This window comes from Chrysemys picta, chromosome 6 (assembly GCF_011386835.1).
Source record: "Chrysemys picta bellii isolate R12L10 chromosome 6, ASM1138683v2, whole genome shotgun sequence".
Classification (NCBI taxonomy): domain Eukaryota; kingdom Metazoa; phylum Chordata; order Testudines; family Emydidae; genus Chrysemys; species Chrysemys picta.
Window position 1 is genome coordinate 59,656,823 of NC_088796.1, and position 22,279 is coordinate 59,679,101.

General features: G+C 41.2%; 1 protein-coding gene across 8 annotated transcripts in view; it reads right to left on the bottom strand.

Annotated features, from left to right (window-relative positions):
- Nucleotides 1-22,279, bottom strand: part of MCTP1 (multiple C2 and transmembrane domain containing 1) — a 473,721-nt gene that overhangs the window by 305,486 nt on the left and 145,956 nt on the right. Inside the window, exon 1 of one of the 8 annotated variants that reach the window (XM_008172987.4) lies at nt 573-938. The exons of 6 other annotated variants lie outside the window; for them this stretch is intronic. In XM_008172987.4, coding sequence (XP_008171209.1) covers nt 573-629 — 57 coding nt within the window. In that variant the 5' untranslated portion in view covers nt 630-938. Of the gene's footprint in view, nt 1-572; nt 939-22,279 lie in introns of those variants that run through there. One more of the 8 variants, XM_065550187.1, reaches the window with a different exon arrangement.

Here is a 22,279-nt window from a genome sequence, read left to right on the forward strand (position 1 = left end):
TAAAATTAAGTAATCTAATTTTAATTAATAGAGATTACCCATAATTATTTACTACTTTTAAATTCACATTCTAATGATATATCAGAGAATAATATTTTAGTACTGCTTCTTTAAAATGGAAGATATAAATATATTTAAAATATATTTAAAGTTTTCTTTTAGTCAAGTACTCTACTACAGTATAATCAAATCAACTCAGTAAATATACTGATGTTTACAGCTACTAAAAAAAATCTAAATAAGAGTGGCTATTCTAAAGACAATTTCCTTACAAAATCAATATTCATTTTTCTGACTCTACAATATGCACATATTTAAGGGAATGTATGGTTTTCACACACATACACACACACACACATATCCATTTAACCATTTTCCAAAAAAAAGTATCTGTAAAAGTACTTGGATTTCAATATAACAGATGAGAGAGCCTTTATTATTTGTGTAAGAAAAACACCACAGTATTACTTGATATACAATATTATACAGAATTGATTTAAAACAAGATGTGATCTACTGCAAGTCACTAGAGCATGTTACACTTCACAAAGGTAAGTCAAAAACATTCTTACCTTATTGTACCCAAACAGCAAAGTTTCTCCAGTTTTCAGCTTGCAACTATCTAGCATAGTGGAAGAGGAGAGAACAGAACATCTTTTGCTTTACAAAGGTACCTGCACATCCACAACTAGCCCTTCTGAGATGACAACAGCTAAGCAATACTGTTCACCTCCAGCTGGCAGCAACAGCCTCTTTGCAAATACCACTTGCTTGCTTCTATGAACTGCAGCTACTCAGAATGAAAGTAAGGGGAAAATGTGATCTGTGAATACTGTTGCTTCATAGTTGAGTCATATCCTTTGAAGCTATCTCCCCACCTCAAAAGACATTAAGAACTGCCTTTTCCTCCAACTCTAAATGCTGAATACAGAGTGTACAGAAAATGAGGAGGGCGTACGGGTTTTATATATACATAAAAATAAACATGATCCAAACATTTACCTGTTAAAACATTCATTTTACTATTTAGCATGTTTCCCACACAGAATTCATGTGTGTGATCACATATACCATAGAAATAATCTGACATAGCAAAGAATCTGTAGAAAAAAAGATATGTACTATAATGGTGACCAGACGTGGTTACAAGCTTGCCAATGTGAATAGTTCCAGTCCAGTATAAAAAGGTAGAAGTCAAAGACGCTAAAACTGTTAATGAAAACTAAGTACTTTTAAAAGTGCCTTTTTAAAAATATCCCAGACTGTAAACATATATTTTTCCTTAATATATCTTGAACTGCATTGTCATCATCTCGTGACAGTAAAACAGTTGTCTCCTCTGAGTCAGAGCTATTTATTTTTTCAACTTTGTCAACATTTCTACACTTGTTATATACAGCGCTGTTGTAGCTGTGTTGGTCTTAGGATATGAGAAATAAAGTGGTGAGGTTCAGTAAAAGATATCACCTCACCCACCTTGCCTCTCTAATATTCTACATTAAAGTAATTTCAGAATTAAAAAGTTAACATTGAAAACAAATTAAAATACCATCTAGAAGATTAACAACATAAATGAAATCTTTCTACCAAAGAGAAAAAAGATAGATTTCATGCTGAGTATGGGGGCATACAAGGGTGGAAAAGAAGGGGTTGGGGAAAAATCCTGAAGGAAAAGAAAGAACGCAAACATGGATTTTTGGTTGAATATGATGCCATATAGTCACATTAACACAAGCATTCCACTGCTGGATATCATTATCTGCACATCCCTAAGAGCCTGTCCAGTTTTTTATACTATTGGTAGAATATTTCATTGATTTCTTTAATCTACGCTCTGGAAAGAATATACTTTTGTTTCAGTTTAGTTTGGTGGGTGAGGAAGTGTTTTGTTTTTGTTTTATTAAAACAGGTCATTTATGATTTACCATTTGGTTTACATTTATCTTTTAAACAAAATGCAAATTGTGTGTTTGTATCTTAGTGTACTGCCTAGAGAGAACACTGTATCAAATAATTTAGACTCTTAAAATTTATTGCTATCCTTATTTTGCTGAGGGGAAACTGCAGCACATAAAACAACACTGTGAAACTTACAGTATGAGTGTGACCATACTTGCATGCAGAGGAAGTGGAGGAAAGAGAAATGCCTTTTACTTTAAAGTATTTCCATTATGTGTATTACCCCCTTATTGATAAAGAGCCTGATTCTCCACTTGTTTACACTTGTCTAAATGAGGAGTGACTCCACTGAAGTTGATGAATCTGAACGGATGTAAAGTGCAAGGAGAATCAGGCTCAATAAATGTGAAGTCCTTGCTTTTTTACTTGCTTGGCATAATTCTTGAGTGAGCTCATACAAGATATTTGGATCTGAAAGCCCAATGACCACAGGTAAAATGTAAAATATTATTTCTTCTGCAATATGGATATGCAGAAAATTTGTAACATTTATTTTAGACTCTGGCCAAAAATAAAAACACCATTCTGGCTCTGGAATCCCGCAGCACATCTTATGTCCCAATCTCAATAGTGAAAGAAATACCACACTAATTTCTCAGTTAATTAAGCATAAGTAGTGACATTCAAAAACGAGTTAATTTTATAAATTGCATCTTTTATTCCTCAAGTCACAAGCAGCACAAAAAACAACTAAACTACTTTAAACTTTTAGTTTTCCAGCTCTCAAGTTCATCTCCCTGAAAACTCATTGATAGTCAAGGGACATCCATGATAATTTTAAATAGACAGTCTAACAAAACAATTTCTCTTCTGCTCTTCCACTACAGCTAGCACGAGATCAGTGGAATAGCCAACTGCCTAAGGCAAAAGAATATTTGGTATCACACCCTAAAGCATCCAACTTCTGCAATTATGAAAAGCTTTTCCACCACTCAAATCACTCCATCTTTTTCTCACTTAGTTTTGTCTTATCACTCCAGGAAGAAGGAAAGAAGAATAAAATATCCCTCCAGCATTAACTTCATGTCAAGGTGGATTTTAAACTTGGTCTTCCAGTTCTGACTGTGAGGCGTGCACATTTTCCAATTTGCCTAAGGGAGCAAAAGTTCTAAAGACATTCCTATATCTGAGACTGCTTTAGGGCATAAGTCAGTCATCATCTTGGCAGATAAAAGTGAGAGTTTCCCTTCCACCAACCATGCTACAATGTTACTTCCTCAGAAGCATCTTGTACTGACCATTGCTGGAGACAAGATACCAGATTAAATGTATCAGCCTGATGGCAATTAATTCCTACCATGTGTTCCTAGGAACTTTAAAAATGAACACACACCAAACAACACGGGAAAGATACTACATCACTGTTGATTTTGGATGCAAGAATTCCTCTTGCAGGTAAAAATGCATTTTTCTAAACCCCTCATCAATACTTCACTAACAGAATCTGTATAACAATTTCTAACAATACAAACAACAACTCTACAATCTTACATTGAATTTCACATCTGCCAAAACAAGACTAGTAACTCTAGTAGCCAAATATATATATATAATGTGTGTAATTTTTAAGTCTCACCATGGCCTCATTATTTTCCACCCAACAAGATGACAAGGCTGACACCCTCTCCCGCCCCCAACTCCCACTCCCCTGGACATTAGTCCTCTCTACCTCAAGGGCTTTTGAGATACGTTGTCTGATACACCTGACAAAGGTAGTCACCAATAAAATTTTCTTAGGACCTACCTAAACAACTAGTCAAACAGATGAAGCACTTGAGTATTTGACAGATAGAACTAAAAGGAAGCACCCGAAGACACAATGAACATCCAACAAGAACTGTCTTCTTCTGGGTTAGAATATAGACACATTTGGTAAGAAGAGAACTTTACTGCTGTCTCCCTTTGCAGACTGTCCCATTAGAGTAATGTATGGAGTTTTGGGTAGTTGAAGGGCCCTCAGCTAAAAATATGGAAACACTGGAAGTAGGAGGAAGTCATCTAAACCAAATTTCAATAACCCAGATCAACCTGTACATTGCAAGCTTAGACTCATGTTCTTCTAGGCTCATCAAATGCTCATCAAACCAGGTGACCCAGTAATACCACAGTAGTCCCTTGACGTGGCTGTACATAGTTTCTGTATGTAGCATAGATTAGGTCTTACCCAGGTTTCCTCACCAGGCTAAAGCCTTAGACATGTCCCCGGAAGAACCCAATGAAAGTTCTGTAACCAAGTCAGAAGACAATTTGATTATAACCAGGTCCCCTGACTCGGTCATACTATAAATGGGGGTCTCTATTTCCAGAAAAAAAAAACAGTGAGGAGAAAGAGCATGTGCACTGCACTTCTCCAGAAAACAAGAGCTCTCTTGCATGCCTGGATCAGCTGAAGTAGACTGAACTCTTCATGCAGAAAGTTTGGGGAAATATTTCCCTTTGGGCAGGCCCTTTTGTCTACTAGCATATAAAAGCAATTTAGACTAATTCACTAGAAGCACTGACTGGCATGGAATAGGACATTTGCCCTCACTGGCAGGAGATTTCTCTCCCCATTGACAGAAACTGCAGGAATGATTCCACAGATGCAGGTGAGGACTGGGACTCAGGACCTCTGGGTTCAGTTTCTATTCATTCTACTGTGTGATTTTGGGCATGCCACTTAATCCCTATGTGTCTCAGGTATCCATCTATAAATGGAGAATAATAATAATACTCCTCTACCTCATAAGGATGTCATGAGCATAAATTCATTTTTTGTGATGCACGCAGATACTACTGTGATGGGACCAACATAAGTATCTACATAGACAAGATTTACTTTTGGTCCCTCTATTTATATACGATATAGCCAAAACGTTGCCGAACATGACTAGAGCTCACAGGTGCGATCAGTTCATCTTAAGTACCAAAACACTCCTCTTACTATTCTCACCTCAAAGAATTTTACAGAGAATCTTTCTATACTTGAGAGTAGAAAACAAGTACTGGATGAAAACTACAATATAGAGGGAGGAAAGCAGTCTGAAGATATAAAAAATTGGAGCAATACCATTTACTACTGTTGCCTGCTACTCAAAACTCTAAGACAAGAAAACACATCTCTTCTAGTTTGCTAGATACTGAGGGTATGTCTACACAACGAAATTAGGTCGATTTTATAGAAGACTATTTTTAGAAATGGATTTTATACAGTCGATTGCGTATGTCCACACTAAGCACATTAAGTCGACGGAGTTTGTCCTCACTACCATCGATTTACGGAGCGGTGCACAGTTGGTAGTTATCCCACAGTTCCCGCAGTCTCCGCTGCCCATTGGAATTCTGGTTAAGCTCCCAATGCCTGATGGAGCAAAAACATTGTCGCGGGTGGTTTTGGTTACATGTTGTCAGCCGCCCCTCCCTCCGTGAAAGCAACAGCAGACAATCGTTTCGCGCCAGACACCAGGGCAATTAGAAGAGCACAGCAAGGCATGCTGCGCATCAGAGAGGCTTTGAAAACCAGTTTCATGACTGGTCAGGCTTCGGTGTGACAGTTGTGTGTGTTTCTCCTTGATACAAACCCATCCCCTTTGTTGATTTTAATTCCCTGTGAGCCAACCACCCTCCCCACTTCGAAATAAAGTAACTATTGTTTTGAAACCATGCATTCTTTCTTTCTTAATTAAAAAAAATGAGAACGGACAAGGTAGCCCAGGTGGGGTAGGGGTGGAGGGAAGGACAAGGCCACATTGCTTATTGGAGCCACAATAAAAATCAAACTCTTTGAATGACAGCCTTCTGTTGCTTGGGCCATTCCTCTGGAGTGGAGTGGCTGGGTGCCCGGAGCATCTCCCACCCTCCCCTCGCATTCTTGGGCATCTGGGTGAGGCGGCTATGGAACTTGGGGAGGAGGGCATGCATACAGTGGAAGCAGCATGGGTCTGTGCTCTTGTTGGCTTTCCTGCAGCTCCAACAGACGCTTCATCATGTCCATTTGCCCCCCCCCCCCCCATTAGCCTCAGCATCACGTCCTGCCTCTGCTCTTCACACTCACTTAATTCTTTCCTGGCCTCTGCCACTGAATGCCTCCATGCATTAAGCTGTGCCATACCAGTGCAGGAGGACTGCATGAGCTCAGAAAACGTGTCATCGCAAGTGCGTTTTTTTCCACCTTTTAATCTGCGATAACCTCAGGGATGGAGATGATGGGGGAGCGTAGAAACATTCTACGCTCTACGATTCTGCGGGGGACTGCATGGTCACCTGTGCTGCTGAGTTTGCCACGCTTACCAATCAGGAAATGAAATTCAAAAGTTCTCGGGGCTTTTCCTGTCTACCTGGCTAGTGCATCGGAGTTCAAAGTGCTGTTCAAAGCGGTCACAATGGAGCACTCTGGGATAGCTCCCGGAGGCCAATACCATCAATTTGCGTCCGCACTACCCCAAATTCGACCCAGCAAACTCGATTTTAGCACTACTCCCCTCACCGGGGCGGAGTACAGAAGTCGATTTTAAAAGACCTTTAGGTCGATGGAACGGGGTTGGTTGTGTGGACACATTCATTTTTAAATCGACCTAACACGGCTAAATTCAACCTAACCCCGTAGTGTAGACCAGGCCTAAGAGACAGATCCCCACTTACAGACAAGATGCACACAGCACAATTTTGGGTAATATAATTTTCAAAGATGGCTTAAAAAGTAGCTTAAGAGCCTCTGAACCACCAGAGGTCGATCATAAGAGCTCTTGCACTGAAGTGATCCTCCTTGAGTCAGCTAACATCAGTTTTAGGCCCAGTTTACAATGACAGTGTGGCACAAAATGATCACGCTACATTGAAAAATATGGTCCAAACAGCTCAGAAAATTGTTTAACAAAGCTTAACTTTTCCTGGTGAATACAATAGCACTGAAGTTTAGGGTCTAATTTAGTAAACTGCATCTTAGAAACAGTATGAATTTTAAAATGAGAAATGACTATAGACTGGTATTGCAGATTTGAGGAGAGCATCTCTTCAGTGCACTGAACTTTCATATTAAAGCTATCTTTCTTAGCAACATGATGTGGTACAATATTGGCAAAACAATATTTTTAAAACATTTAACAAAATAAAAGTATTTTGACTCATGAAAAGCATACTGTAGAGACATGAATGAAAAATTGTTTAGTTTTTTTCTTTAGTAACCACATTATTCAACTTTTGCTCTGTGACTCCCTATCATTTTAATGGGGCAGTATTCAAATAGAATAATGTGGGAAGTCATATTATGTTCCATATATTTCTCATTTTTAGAATGTGCCTATCTTCTTGGTATCTAAAGACAGATGTAGTTACTCTATGTTTTTGTATTTAAAGCTTTTTTCAATATTTATTTTAAATCCTATATATGGTGTATAAAATATTTGAAATATTACCCTGCAAGCTAAGTCATATCCCCAACGTTTAAAAAGTAATAATTCCCATGAGACAGCAAACAGATAAAGGATATAATATAGCAAATTGTTTTTTAAATGTACAATTCACTACATGTACATATTTAGACCAAAACAGATTGCGCACTAAAGTACATATTTGTGTATTTCAGATTATTTTGCTTTTGAAATCAGCATTTAAGCCAATAAGAATCTTCAGTCAGAGTTAAAGGCATAAATAAGCAATCAACTTTGCTTCATTCAAGCAAATAGATTAGAGAGTTTAGTAAATCACTGTAGTAACAGTGTTATCTTAACCTGAGAGAGTAGAATAACTTCCTTGAGCTAAGCAGGTAGAGGAGCATGGTTCTGTTTGCCTTGAGAAAAGTTTACAGCTTCCTTTGAGCATCAGTTTTTCCAGGACTTACTGTGCCATTCATAAAGAAAACCTAAGTGGTCTGCAGGACTGTTGTAACCTCACATCCCAATTTCCCCATAAATGAACCACTGTCATAAGCAAATTCTGCGGCTGCTAGTGCAGGTATATAGAAAGAAAATATTTCTCAGGCCAAGGAAAGGAAAAGAGTGAGTAACCAAAACACAAACAATTTAAAACCCACATCAATATACAGTTGACAGTGTATTTGTGTAATGCAATAAGAATCAAACTAAATGGGTAGTCTGTGTGGTTTTAAACTTGAAAAGGAGTTACCCTTTTGGGCTTCCTTTCCTCAATTTGTTCAAAGTTATTTTCCTTCAGTTGATAATACTTGTATCTGAAAACACACTTGAAGACTCACTTCTTTATAGCAAAAATATGGAGATTACAGAGTTGGTGTCCTGGTAGCAGAAGAATAATTGTAAGTTATAGGTCTAATTTTCCAGAGGTGCTGAGCACTAACAACTCCAACTAATCAATGGAAAATGTAGGTGATCAGCACTTCTGAAAATTAGGCCCTGTTTGTTCAGGCTCCATCAATGTGATTTCTTGGAACAAACATGGAGTGAATGCTGATGGAGTAAATGATTACTTCTACAACCAAACAAAATTCTCCTCAGTGAGTTGAGTCCAAATAAAATTTGCCTCAACCTACTCTCTCCCTTTATTTCCTCCTTCACTCACCCTCAGAATACTAGTAACCACAGACATTTACAATGCTTTATGACTGAGCTATAGATCAGGTAACTATAAGGATCTATACCTAAACTGCTAAATGAGAAAATAATAAAACTATCTTGTAACTCTTAAAAAAAAAAAACTGTGAGACTACACCCAATATTCTTCATAGAAATATTATAGGATATGATTATGGCATAATTATGATGTATTTCATGCAAGATAGATGATGCGAGATATCACTGAAAAGGTTATGATCTATTGAATATGATTATCCTATCTATATGCATGTATCATTTTGGTATCTGAAGTTAGGAATGTTGTCTATGCATCTATTACAAATGTGTTTACACCTGGGGAACGCCCACTAGGCAGAATGCAATCAGTCTAGATGGCTGGCTGGGAAGGGCCTCTAGAGAAAACAATAGGCCTTAGAAGAAGTTTATCTCCCACCGGGAAGCCTTCCTGAGGATGCTACAAACAGCCTCCAAATCATGGCTGCTGTGAACTTACAGGTGTCATGTGACCAAGTCACCTGGTACTAGACACCATCTTGGAATACCAGTGTTTTTCCACTGACCAGGTATAGGAACCAAGCTTGGAGACAAAGGGTTCCCACCATATGCCAAAGCTATTTAGGCAGGGGAGTGACATCATCATAGTTCTTCACTAACTCCCCACCCAAAGATGACTCTTGGAAACACCTGAGGAACAAGGATTGAACTGGGGGGGGAGGGCTGGACCCATGCTAGAGGGATTTCTAGCCTGTGAAAAGAATACCTAGGGTTTTAAGTTGCAAGCAAGGGCAGCTGCCCCCTTAAGAATCTCTGCAACGGCTTAAATCGTCATTTTGGTGAGACCTTGCTACTTAGACCTAATTTATTTAATATATTAAGCTGTGATTGCGTTTTTGTTTATTTGCTAGGTAATCTTCTTTGAGCTGTTCGCTATCCCTTATAATCACTTTATATCTATCTTTTGTAGTTAATAAGCTTATTTTTGCTTTGTCTAAAACCAGTGTGTGGGAGTCATAATTTGGGTAAGAAAGCAGTGTATATTCCTCTCCACATTGAGAGAGGGGGCGAATTTCATGATCTTACACTGTACAGTTCTCCGTGCAGCGCAAGATGGTATAATTTTGGGTTTACCCTACCGGGGGGGGGGAGGAGGGGAGTGCACTTGAGTAACTGGGCAGTTCCTTAGCAGAGCTGATCTCAGCATCTGTATGTTGCTGCAGCTGGTTGTGTCCCTACCTGTATGTGTGCTGGAGGGGACTTGAGGGTTGTCAGAGCAGTACAGTGTAAATGGAGCCCAGGTTGGTGGGTCAGGCGGGCTCAGTGGTACTCCAGTTCCAGGTGGCACCCCAGGGGGAACCCGTCACAAACATATTAGCCAAACTGCTACAATAAACTTCCACGTGCCTTACATAATGCCATGCAGTATTTCTCTTTACCTAGAATGGGGACAGCGCATACTTCATCTACATTGCTCCGTACATGTGTCTATCCCTAATCTACAGGAGCCATTTTTATAGATACTAAATACAACCTCCATACTCATTAACTTCTTGAGCTTTCTGTTGAAACTTCCAATAAAAAGGTCAATTGTAATAGTATTTTTTGGTGAAATAGATACTCTCATGAAGAATCTGAAGCCACCAAAACACATTCCAAGTAGATGCTGGGCAGCCAGAAGTAAGTAAGTAAGTAAGTAAGTAATGTTCAATCACTACCAACATGGGGAAAATTGAAAGTGGTAATTTACTGTACAAGTGAAAGGCTTTCTATCCTATGATCAATCCGCCTTGCCATCCAGCCTCCTGTAAACATACTTCTCACATCAGGCTGCTAAACATTAGAAAAGTCCTTTTAAAGATTCAAAGGATGAGAGTCTCTCCCCTAGATAGCACAGAGGGATCAGTGCAGAGGGGCCAGAAACAGCATAGATGAGCTACAAAAGCCCTGTATCTGGCTGGAGAATTCTGCTGGCATGGGAACTGAGGAAGACAACCACAGGCTGTATTCCAAGAAGCTCCCTGTAAGCCCGATGCCTGAGGACATGCTGGGTTGTGGCTAGGGGTCAGAGGGAAATGTTAATGGCAGGGCAGGAGCATGCAGTGCTGAGAAGGCTCTGGGGAGTACTGTAAGCCCATAGGGCAGTCCACGGAGGCTGCCATAACCTAGGCACTCCTGCCATCCTCCCCACCCCCCACATTATCTAAATTACACCAGTGGCCACTTCAGCCTCCTGATCAGCCCAGAATCAGGAAGGAACAAGGGTGGCTTCAAGTTACCTCAGCTCTCTTCGGCCCCCCCACCTGGCCCACAAATTCTGTGTTGTGTCTCAAGGAAGTGCAGCACAGAAACTCAACCAATTTTTTTTGGCCTTCCTGGAAGAATTTTAGAAGGAAGTATGTTTAGAGTTAAATTAGAAATTAACCTACTCTGCTGGAGTACATGGAAGAAGGTACGCCATACAGCAGACCATTAAAGTGGAGAACATTAAGTGGAGATCATGGATAGAATAGCTTCTGCGTCACTTGTATATGAGGAATCACTTTCAAATAGGTCAGCACAAGGACAGTGTTGGGGCAGGCCTTGGGAGCGACTACTCAATCCATGGTTATGTAGAGGAAAGTAGAAGTTCAGTAACAATAACCAAGGGGCTACAATACTTGCTTCAGGAAGGGCTCTAAAACTGTCCTTCCTCTGCCAGCATGCTTGCGGTGGAGCCTACCTTCTCCAACTCTTCCATCAGCCCACTTATCTATAAGAAATAAGCCTATGAACTGGTTAACTTGACTATAATTCCTGTGAAGCTGAGCTGAATATTTTAAATATTTTCAGTATACCTCCACTGTCAATTACTGTACTATATAATAAATCTGAATATACAGGAAACTCTTCAAAAGGTAAGGCTGTTTTATTTACAGTGCTAACACCAAATAAGATTTATCCTAGGTACCTGATTCTCTGTGAAACATTCCCTACATATTTTGGAAAAAACAAATTATATATATAAATAATTATAAATTATAACTATATAATATTTAGAACTATATATATTTTTTTCTTTTTTAAGATATATATATATATATTCACACTAGTTCTGCTCACCTACTACACTTCTAGAGCAAAAGCCTCTTACAAAATTGAATGAGAGTTCTAGAATCCACTTGCACTTTGCTAATTTGAGGATATACTTTCACATCCTAGACACAGGGAACACCAAAGTGGAAATGGTACTGATGCCATACTATAGGGCTCCTAGGTGCTCTGCGAATATAAATAAATACAACAAAACACTAGAATAATACATTTTGCAAACAGAAGAAAAGTATATTTTTCTACAATAAAAGTAAACATACCAGTAGTTACACTGGAAATACCAAATCTTTCAAATTCTTCTCCATGTTTAAAGTATAAAATTTTTAGTTCAACTCCATGCAGGTGACTAGCATCCAATACGAGAACATAAAAAGAATGTCATCTGTTTATTCTACACCCTTCCAACTGGTAAATGCTCTTAGGTTAAGAAGATGCATAGTTTGCTGCTGTTAAAACACCCACTTATTATTAATGATTTGCTTTTCACAACAAGATCAATTCAGAAAGTACAGGCAGCTTGAAATGGGAAAAGTGAAGCTTTAGTACAACCTCTGATTACAGAGGCTTTCAAAATGCGGAGTCATTTAAAATGCAGTTGAAAGAGCAGCACTTGTAATTTTTGGAGAAAAATATCCAAGCACACAGTTCATTTAGATTACTGAAATAATCTAATTGGAAAAGTTACTTTCACTTCTCCTCTCCCTTCAAAAACCTGAATTTGTAATATTTAAGTATTTGCAAATACTTCAGTTTCCAAATTATCTGCATTTAAAATTACAACAGCAAGGCCTTTATACTTCATTTTAACTGAAAAGGTTTAAAAAAACCAAAAAGACAGCTCTATTTTGTGATCCTATTATTGGAAACTCATCCTCTTCAGTCACTGCAATGTACTGTGTTCTTTTTCTAAAACAGATGCTAAGCATAGCCCATAAGGTAATGATGAATAACTTTAGGAATTTTTCTAGAAGGTTATTTTTCAGAACTATAATACAGAGTCTATGGAAAACATACATTAAAAGAAGAAAAGTCAATAGATGTTCCCTGTTAATTATATGATTATAAATTATCTGTGTCTTAAAATTTTATCTTCTAAGCCTGTGTACAAAAACTGTTTGTGAGATATAACACCACCTTTTATAATGGAAACTTTAAATTTCTCTAGTCAAATGCCTTAAAGTCCACCTGGAAAAAGAATAGTGATGTGTTTACAACACACTTCAATACAGGGCCTAACCCACTTGGAAAGCCATTGGGATGTGAATTCTTGACCTCTGTCTCTTATGCGAGGAAAGGAGTAAACAGTTTAATTGATTGGATAGGTTAAAAGAATCTAGGCAAACAGAAATCTAACACTTTCCTAGCATACAAGCTGTGAAGCTTCACTTCTCCTGAGTGAACGTGAGACCTAGGGGAAAATATTAGCAAGTTTATGGACTGATTGAGATGGAATTCCTTTGCTACTTACCTTGGGAAGAAATTTTAGGTGTGGATGAAGGACCACTATCTTTGTGAAAGATTATAAAAGAAGCCATGAGGGCATGTAGCTTGCTCAGACTTCCAGTGGATGTACAGTAGAACTTCAGAGTTATAAACACCAGAGTTACAAACTGACCAATCAGCCACACTCCTCATTTGGAACCAGAAGTATGCAATCAGGCAGCAGCAGAGCTTCCTGCCAGGAGATTCCACTGCTGTAGTCTGGAGACCAACAGCTCTGCCTTACTCTTGGGTAGTTCCAAATCCCTGACAAGGTCATTCAGTTCACCTTGGGTTATGAGTTGTGCTTCAGAGGAGGAGGATGGGAGAAAATGTGGGTCCTGTGACATTGATGGTTCAGGACCAGAAGTTTCATCCTCTTCCTCTTCCTCGTCTGACTCAAGTGAGAATGATTCTGGTGCATCAGGAACCGGCAGTCCTTCTCCGTGGGATACTGGGCGTATAGCTGATGGAATGTTTGGATAATGCACAGTTCATACTGCGCTTTTGTGATGCAAAAGTCACTTCACCACAAACAGAGCAGAAGTTATCTGCACTGTTCACACAAGTCTGAGGCATCTCTGCTCACTTTGGCTAAACAGAAATGTGTCCCTTTGCAAAATCAAACACTGACAAATAAGAGAGCACAACACTATGATTTCTAGAGCTGATATAGGGCAATTTGTTCAGCAGAGTGATGTAAGCTTCGTTATGATTGCATCATCCATGACTTCTAGGAATAACATGATGCAATTCATATCATGTATGACGCAATACCAGCTTCAGATTGCATCATTCCTTGTTTTGCCTAAAAAGCAAGTACTGTCCAAACCCAGTCATAGATTTAGTCATAGATCCAGTCAAAGATGTATTTTAGTCATTTCTGGTTTAAATTGAGATCCCTTCCCTTTATAACTCACTTATCCTCCGCCATTCCCAAGTCAAAGTTCGTATATACTGACCCAATAGCATATCTTGAAAACTAGAGTCAATCAACAATTTTAAGCATCATTTTCGTTCTCAGTGACCCAGAATTAGTAAAGTTTGACTACATTTATTTCAGAAGCATTTTGGCTGTACAACAGTGTAACCACTTGATCCACTCAGCCACATAAATGAGGGGAATAGGGCTTGAAATCCCACTATATCACTCTTAATCCCAGAACGTTGCTATGCACTTTTTCCTCCAAGGAATTCCAGCAACTGTGAATTGTTAAATTCTTGCAATGAATTCCATAGCCCAGATTGTAGGGATTGAAGTGACTGTGGCCAAGGAATGGCGTTATGGGGCGTGAATAAGGAACACATCCCTGAGTAGTATCAATTTCATAAACATAGCTATATTTGTGACATAGTTTTGGCTAGGCCCTCCCATGAGGATGCCCAGATGAACCAATCATTTAAATAAAGGTAGACATGGATACCCTAAAATCTCAGATGTGCGGCTATCACTGAAAGGAACTTTGTGAATACTCAAGGTGCAGAAGATGGGCTAAATGGATTGTTTGTAATGGTAATGATCTCCTTTCCACAAAAGCCATAGGTATTTTCAATGCCAAGGTATGAGTGAGATGTGACAATAGGCATCATGCCAACTGAGAGCCCCAAACTTTTGTTTTTCTGTAGATAAAAAGAGGAGATAATGGAGCTATGCTAACTGCACTGAGTTAGAACTTTATGGTGAAAGAGTTGAGCTTCTCAATATTTAGAATGGGTCAGAGATAGGATCAGAAATGCACCTAGAATAAAATCCCTTCCCCTGGAAATTCCTGGGGAACCATCTCTGTGACGTCCAACTCTAATAGCAAATAAACTTCTGAACTTCTCTGCTGTTGTTAGAATTGTTTGGTTTGAAAAGAATATAATGTAGATGCAAATGGTATGCCTGGTAACAAAACCTTTTTGTAAGGTATTGAAAATCCCCAGAAGCCATGCAGGAGACCTGGTGTCTTTCCGTTTATCTAGAACATCATCTGTTGTAGAGCTAAACAGCCCTTCACCATCAAATGGGAAGTCTTCTATCAAGGTTCCTGTTTCCAGAGGAAGTCCAGACAAACATAGCCATGAATAGTACCTCAAAGGAATGATGGATGCTACAGCTCCAGAAGCCACATAGGAGGTATTGAAGGACATGCTCAGGAAATGCTTAGCAACTAAGTGAAAGGCAATGCGGCCCATTGGATAGATCACTGGACTGGGACAGAAGACCTGGATTCTATTCCCAGTTCTGTCACTGGCCCACTGGGTGACCTTGGGCAAGTCACTGTCTGTTTCCCCTTCCTGAAAATAGGGATAACAATATTGTCTTCCTTTGTAAAGTGCTTTGAGATCTACGAATGAAAGCACTGTTATAAGACTTAAGTCTTAATTATTAACTGTCCTTTGGTAAGATTTTGACCAGTTCTCTCTGAACTTCCAGCACAGACTGGACAAAGAGTACAATTTTATTTCATAAGTCATATTGGTATCTGAACATTACTGACTGGTAGTTTGCCACTCACAGACTCACCTAGTGTCAGACAGGAGTGTATCTTTCTACCTAGAGCATCTAGCTTCTGACCCTCTCTATCTGAAGGGCTACAGTGGACTTGACACCTTTTAGTGCTTTGAATGGCAGCTGCCACCAACAATGGATAAGTCTGCAGGAACAAGAAACCCTCAGGATGCAGGTGGTATAACAGGTCTGCTTTCTCAGAAATTGCCAGCCCAGAGAATGGGTTTAACCAGGCTAGAATAAACTGTTAAAAACCAGGCAGAGGCTACTCATAGAAGTATTATCCCCAATTTAAAGACAAGGAAATGGGGAACTGAGGCACAGAGAATGAGCATGTTGCCCAAATTCCTGCACAAAGTCTATGGCAGAACCAATAATCAAACTGAGGTCAAATAAAAAAATCAAACCCTTTGAGGCATTCCCTCCTGCCTCCACTCCTCTCTCTGCACAAGATCTCACTGATTTCTTCCAAGAGACAATTGACAGAATATGATGAAATTCCTCCTCCCTTCAGCTTGCCTCCCCTCTCCCTCCTATAACTCTCACTGCCTTCTTCTGTCAAAGACAGAAGTGTCTCATATGCTCTCCTCCTCTAACCCCTCCAATTGCCCCAGTGACCAAATTCCATTCCAGCTCCCAGCCTCCCTAGAACGCACTCTCATCCCCTACCTTACTCTTCTCCTGACCCTCTTGCTCTCTTCTGGCTCTTTTCCCCTCACAATACAAGCATCATCTAGTCTCTCCCACCTTAAAAAAACCTTTGACCCCACAGGTCTCTCCAACTACTGACCCTTCTCACTTTCTCCTCTAAGCTCATTGAATATGCTGTTTACAATGACTGTCTGGAATTTCTCTCCTCCAATTCCATCCTAGACCTTCTCCAATCCTGCTTCTGCTCCTTGCACTCCATTGAACTGCTCTTGCTAAAGTCTTTAATGACCTCTTCCTAGCTAAAGCTCAGAACCAGTACTCCATCCTCATCCTTCTTGACCTGCTAACCAATATTATTTCACTGTTTCCTTGTACTCCCTATCTGGCTGTACCCATCTGTTATCTACCATCTTATAGCTAGACTGTAATCTCCTTGGGACAAAGAGTGTCTTTTGTTCTGTGTTTGTACAGCACCCAAGCACGATAGGGTCCTAGTCCTGACTAATGCTTCTATGCACTACAGTAATATAAATAATAAATAAATCACACTCCAGTGCCTTGTTCTAGTAAATAAAAGGAAACATGAACTTGTAATTAAGGCACTGGTCTGGGGCTTAACATAGGATATCAGAACAGGATTGGTAGAATGTGTTTCCTAAAATCTATACAAATGAAGTATTATGGATAATGGTCATTTATTATATATATGGTATTTCTGAATACTCCCCAGGGGAACATGAGATGCAATTCTTGTTTAACAACATATACGGTTATTCAATAATACTTCAGACTTGGGCTAGGATAATTTAATTTAAAATAATAGGATATTAAAACTATTCAATTATCTAGGAGTAACCTTGAGCAGAAAAACGTAATATCTCATTTGGTTCCTATTTCAGTCTCTCTGCCTAGAAACCACTCCTTTTAGTACAGTAACTCCTCACTTAACGTTGTAGTTATGTTCCTGAAAAATGCGACTTTAAGCGAAACGATGATAAGCTAATCCAATTTCCCCATAAGAATTAGAGGGGGTTAGGTTCCAGGGAAATTTTTTTCACCAGACAAGAGACTATATATATATATATATATATATACACACACACACACACAGTATAAGTTTTAAACAAACAATTTAATGCTGGTACACAGTGATGATGATTGTGAAGCTTGGTTGAAGTGGAGGAGTCAGAGGGTGGGATATTTCCCTTACTGCTAAATGATGAACTAGCAATTGGCTGAGCCCTCAAGGGTTAACTCTCTCACTCTGCAAGGCAGCAGGAATGGAGGGAGATATGCTCATTTCCCTTAAGTACACTGCCTTGTTAATTAGATCAGCTTGCTGAGACTGCAGCTGCTGCAAGCTCCCTCCGTATGGAAGATGGGGTAAGCGGGGTGCAGGAGCAGGGGGACACCCTGACATTAGCCCCCCTCTTCCTTCCCTCTCACCCCCCGGCACAGCAAGCAGGAATCTCGGGGAGCAGCGCCAAGGCAGAGGGCAGGAGCAGCACATGCAGCAGTGGGGGGAGGGACACAGCTGAACTGCAGGTTCCAAGCCCCCACCAGCTAGCTGCAATGGGCTGCTCTTCCTGCAAGCAGTAGATAAAGCAGGCGGCTGCCAAATGACGTTAGAAGGGAGCATTATACTACTTTAAACAAGTATGTTCCCTAATTGATCAGCAACGTAACAATGAAATAACGCTAACCGGGACGACTTTAAGTGAGGAGTTACTGTAGTACATTTATCCATATCATGAATGCTTACTGTAACCTTACAAACTGATAATTCTATATGTTCTACTGTCCTTGAAAAAGGTCTATCAATATTGTAAAATTATAGATGGCCAAATTACAAGAGGCCAAGAGGATAGTTTGCATCTGACACACTGGTCTTTGTTTCATTAGTAGTAGGCATACAGTTCCATATTTTCAATCTTATGTGAACTAAATCCTCTGTGCACTTTTGCTTCTAACTTGAACATGCACAACGTCCAATGCATGCATGTATGTTTAAGATTTGTACACAACACATACTCCCAGATGGGTGCAACCTCAAATTCAGGCATTAGCAAGTCAGGATATAAAAAAAAGTTTCCATGCACTATTGAAATTGTGAGTCAGTTGCTCAGTTCTATACAAAAAGTTGTTTATGTACCTTGAAACTTTACTGAAATATACCTTATTCTCTCTCTAGTAGACAAAATCACCACCACTTCTTAGTATTTTGTTTTTCCACTAGTCCCCTGAGAGAATATGCACCTCTGCCAGAACTTCTCTGGACAGTCTCCATATTTGGTACTATATTTGTAAAAAGAAGCTTTAAATAGCTATTCAAGGCAACTCTCATGGTAGGGGGAAAGCTCAAGTCACAAGAAAGAATAGTAGCAGCTTAACACTAGTTCACATCTGACATATTAGCCACCATGCTTAGGGTTACTATATTTCACATTCCTAAATAGAGGACACTGCTGGGGGCAGGGGGAACTGGAGGGGAGTACAGCAGCCACCATTCTCCAACCACCCAGCTCCAAAGGCAGCACCGCTGCCAGCAGCAGCTCAGAAGTAAGGGTGGCAATACCATACCATCCCACCTTTACTTCTGCACTTTTGCTGGCAGCAGCGCTGCCTTCAGAGCTCAGCACTTGGCCAGCCATCACCGCTCTCCGGCTACCCAGCTCTGAAGGAAGCACTGAAGGGTGGCAATACCACGGACATGAGTTCATATTTTAAAAACATCTTCCCAGATGGAGATCAGAGGACCCCAAAAAATAAATAAATAAAAAATAAAAATAAAAGGGAGGTCATGTCTGGGAAAATCCAGATGAATAGTAACCCTACCCGTGCTATGGAGCAAGAGAATCCTGCACAGGAAGAGCCTCCTAATTAACTTTCTCTAAAAAAGATTCCCCACCAGAACATCTACTGAAGAGGTCATGGAGGAAGAGGGAGAAATCCTTTAAAATGCCTCACATTTTATACAGCTTCAAAAAAGCATCTTTAAAATTAGAGGAAAGAGTTTTGAAGTGAACATACGCAGAAGGCAAATGACAGATTCTTTATTTGTAAAAATGTAATTATGTATTAAGGGAGACATTATCTCCCCAAATGCAAATGGAAGCTGACACTTCACTCTATCAAGAACAAAGAAAGTCTTTGTATAAAAAGCTGTAAGACTCAGAAAAGGTAAAACAGACTCTGGGAGCTCACTGAACATACCTACAAAACGTGAGCTATCGAGTGACACAGAGGAGCTAGGAATGGCTAGTAAATGGCCTCTGTTGTGGGGTCCGATAGAACAAGTGTGCACCATTAATTGATGTGGACACATTGGCAAAATGAGGACAGACACATTCATGGAATTAAGCAGTAGGCCACTATTTTTATTAAACTTTAACACAGGGAGGGTGCTATCTGCCCTTCATTGATACTCTTCTATACCAAGCATTTAATTGGTTCCAGAGCAGGGCTTGTAGACCTCTTACCATATAACTAGGGGCCTACCAAATTCACGGCAGTGAAAACATGTCACGGACCATGAAATCAGACCTCCCCTGTGACATCTAGCTATTGGAATGTAAGCAGAGTCAGGATGAGCTCTACCCTGACATCCTGTGGTGAATTGTGGCGAGTTGTGGAAAAGAACTTCAGGGGCAGATCTTGTTTGCATAGGCACACCCACCCCACCTAGCATGAGCCCAAATGGTCACTTTGGCTGCTGTGGGATCCCCAGTTTCTCTGTTATTGGGGCAGGAAGAATAAAGCGTTGTTATCTTGATTACGTGTATCAAGGACAATGAAACTGTTTTATGACAGAGGGACTCACCATCAACTAAGTAGCACTCGCTAGATAAGGGACATGGGTTCCAAACCCAGTGAATTGAGAGAGGCTGGGGACAGGTATTTGTACCTGATGGTATGGGTCCCCTTTGAGGGCCTGACATACCAATTACACTTCCTCCTCTCTCTCCTGAGGAATATCAGAGCTAATTTTAATTCCATTAGGAATCTAGTTACAGGCTGCTGAGCTGAATTCACTTTGGGCCAAGGGTGCACCTTGGCTCCCCCCCCTACAAGCTGAAATCACTAAAGAGCTAAAATTACTGAGCACTGAAATCACTGAGTGCTGGGGGGGGGGCTGAAGATATCTTGCTGAGCAGCTGGTGGAGCAGTTCACAGGATGACTGGAGGAGCGGAGCAGCTGGTGGAGTGGCTTGCAATGAAGGCTGCCACAGAACCCCTGGAGAGGCGGGGCAGTCGGCCTTGGACCACATAAGATGCCCCTTAACACCGCTGTGCAGGCACCCCCCGGGCTGGGGGATAAAACTCTGCAGATAAACTTTTGAACTCTGGGGCTGCACTGATTTTGGGTTGTTGGACTTTGGGGACTTTGGGTGATTTTTTGGGTTGCTGGACTTAACACTCTGAGAGGGGAAAAGGATATTGCCAAACTTACTTGGGTGGCGGGGTGGATCTTTCACTCATGGTTTGTGTTATGAATCCTGTTTGTGGCGTTTCCCCAACATAATGCCGCATTATTTCCCTCTTTTATTAAAAGGATTTTGCTCCACTCAGACTCTGTACTTGCGAGAGGGGAAGTATTGTCTCTTAGAGGCGCCCTGGGGGTGGTATGTAATTGTCCCAGGTCACTGGGTGGGGGCTCGAGCCGGTTTTGCATTGTGTTATTGAAATGAAACCCCTAGATACTGAACCCGGCCCTTGTTGCTGCCAACTCAGACAGGCAGAAGAATTACAGGTAGGAAAGGGCAGGGCAGGAGACCCCTATCATGCCCCAGACTCCCCTGCATGGCTGCTCTCGGAGGGAGATCAGACCCACCCTCCAGGTACCACCCCTAGCTGCAGGAAGCTCCGTGGCTGCACTGCCTTCAGAGGACATGGTCATCCTAGCTGCTAGTCCTGGCCAGGCTGGGAAGGGACGGAACTTTTCTCCCCTCGCACAGCTGGTCTAGGCAGGGAGATCAGACCTGCCTCTAGATACCACCCCTTTCACCCCACGGCTGCAGGAAGCTCCACGGCTGCTGCCTTCAGTTCTGCGCTGCATTCAGACAGCTGCAGAGCTGCAGCTGGGGGAGGTACCCAGAAGGTGGGTCTGATTCTCCTCACTCCAAGAGTGGCCATACAGGGGAAGAGGAAGTTCCATCCCTCCCCAATCCTGCCAGGACTAGCAGCTAGGAGCCCTCGCTGCGGCTCTCCCAGCAGCACAGGAGAGATCAGACCCATTTCCAGGAAGCTCCGGGCCTGTTGCCCAGTCCCAGAGCTTCCTGCAACCATGGGAGGTACCCAGAGGTGGGTCTGAGCTCCCCCCCAAGAGCAGCCCTGCAGGGCAAGAGCAAGTGATGTCCCTCCCCAGCCTAGTCAGAACTAGCAGCTAAGAGCCCCTGACTGGGGCACTTCCAGCAGCACAGGGGAGATCAGACCCACCTCCACCTCTGGGAACCTCCGCTCAGCTCTGAAGGCAGCACAAAAATTAGGGTGACATTCCCACGACCCCCTGACAACAGCTTTGCGACACACCACAACCCCGTTTTGGGTCAGGACCCCCACAGTTACAACTCCACGAAATTTCAGATGAAACATGAAAACCCTTTGACTGTGAAATTGACCAAAATGGCCCATGAATTTGGTAGGGCCCTAGACATAACCCATAATTCAGAGTGGCTCTCCTTAGCCTACCCCCCCGCCCCGCCCAGGACTCAGCTCTCTCTGAGTCCTAGCACCCTCGCTCCCTCCCCCCCCCCCATCTAAGAGGGACAGAGGGTGGAGCAGGGTGGGGGCCTTGGCCTGCAAGGACCACAAGGTCTGACCTTGGCCCATGAGGGCAACAAGATCTCAACCTATCACATGAGCCCAAGACCCATCACCAAAATCCCAGGTCTTTTACCTCTGGGAACAGTTCATTTTATTTTCTTAACAACACTGGAAACTGGCTACAAGTTGTGACGAATAAAGAACTCCACCCCAGTACCTCAGCTTGTTTACCTTAACCCACAATATCCCCCACCCAGTGATCCAGGTGGGTGGCATTTTTAACCATTGCAATCTCATTACCTGAAATAACACAGCTTTT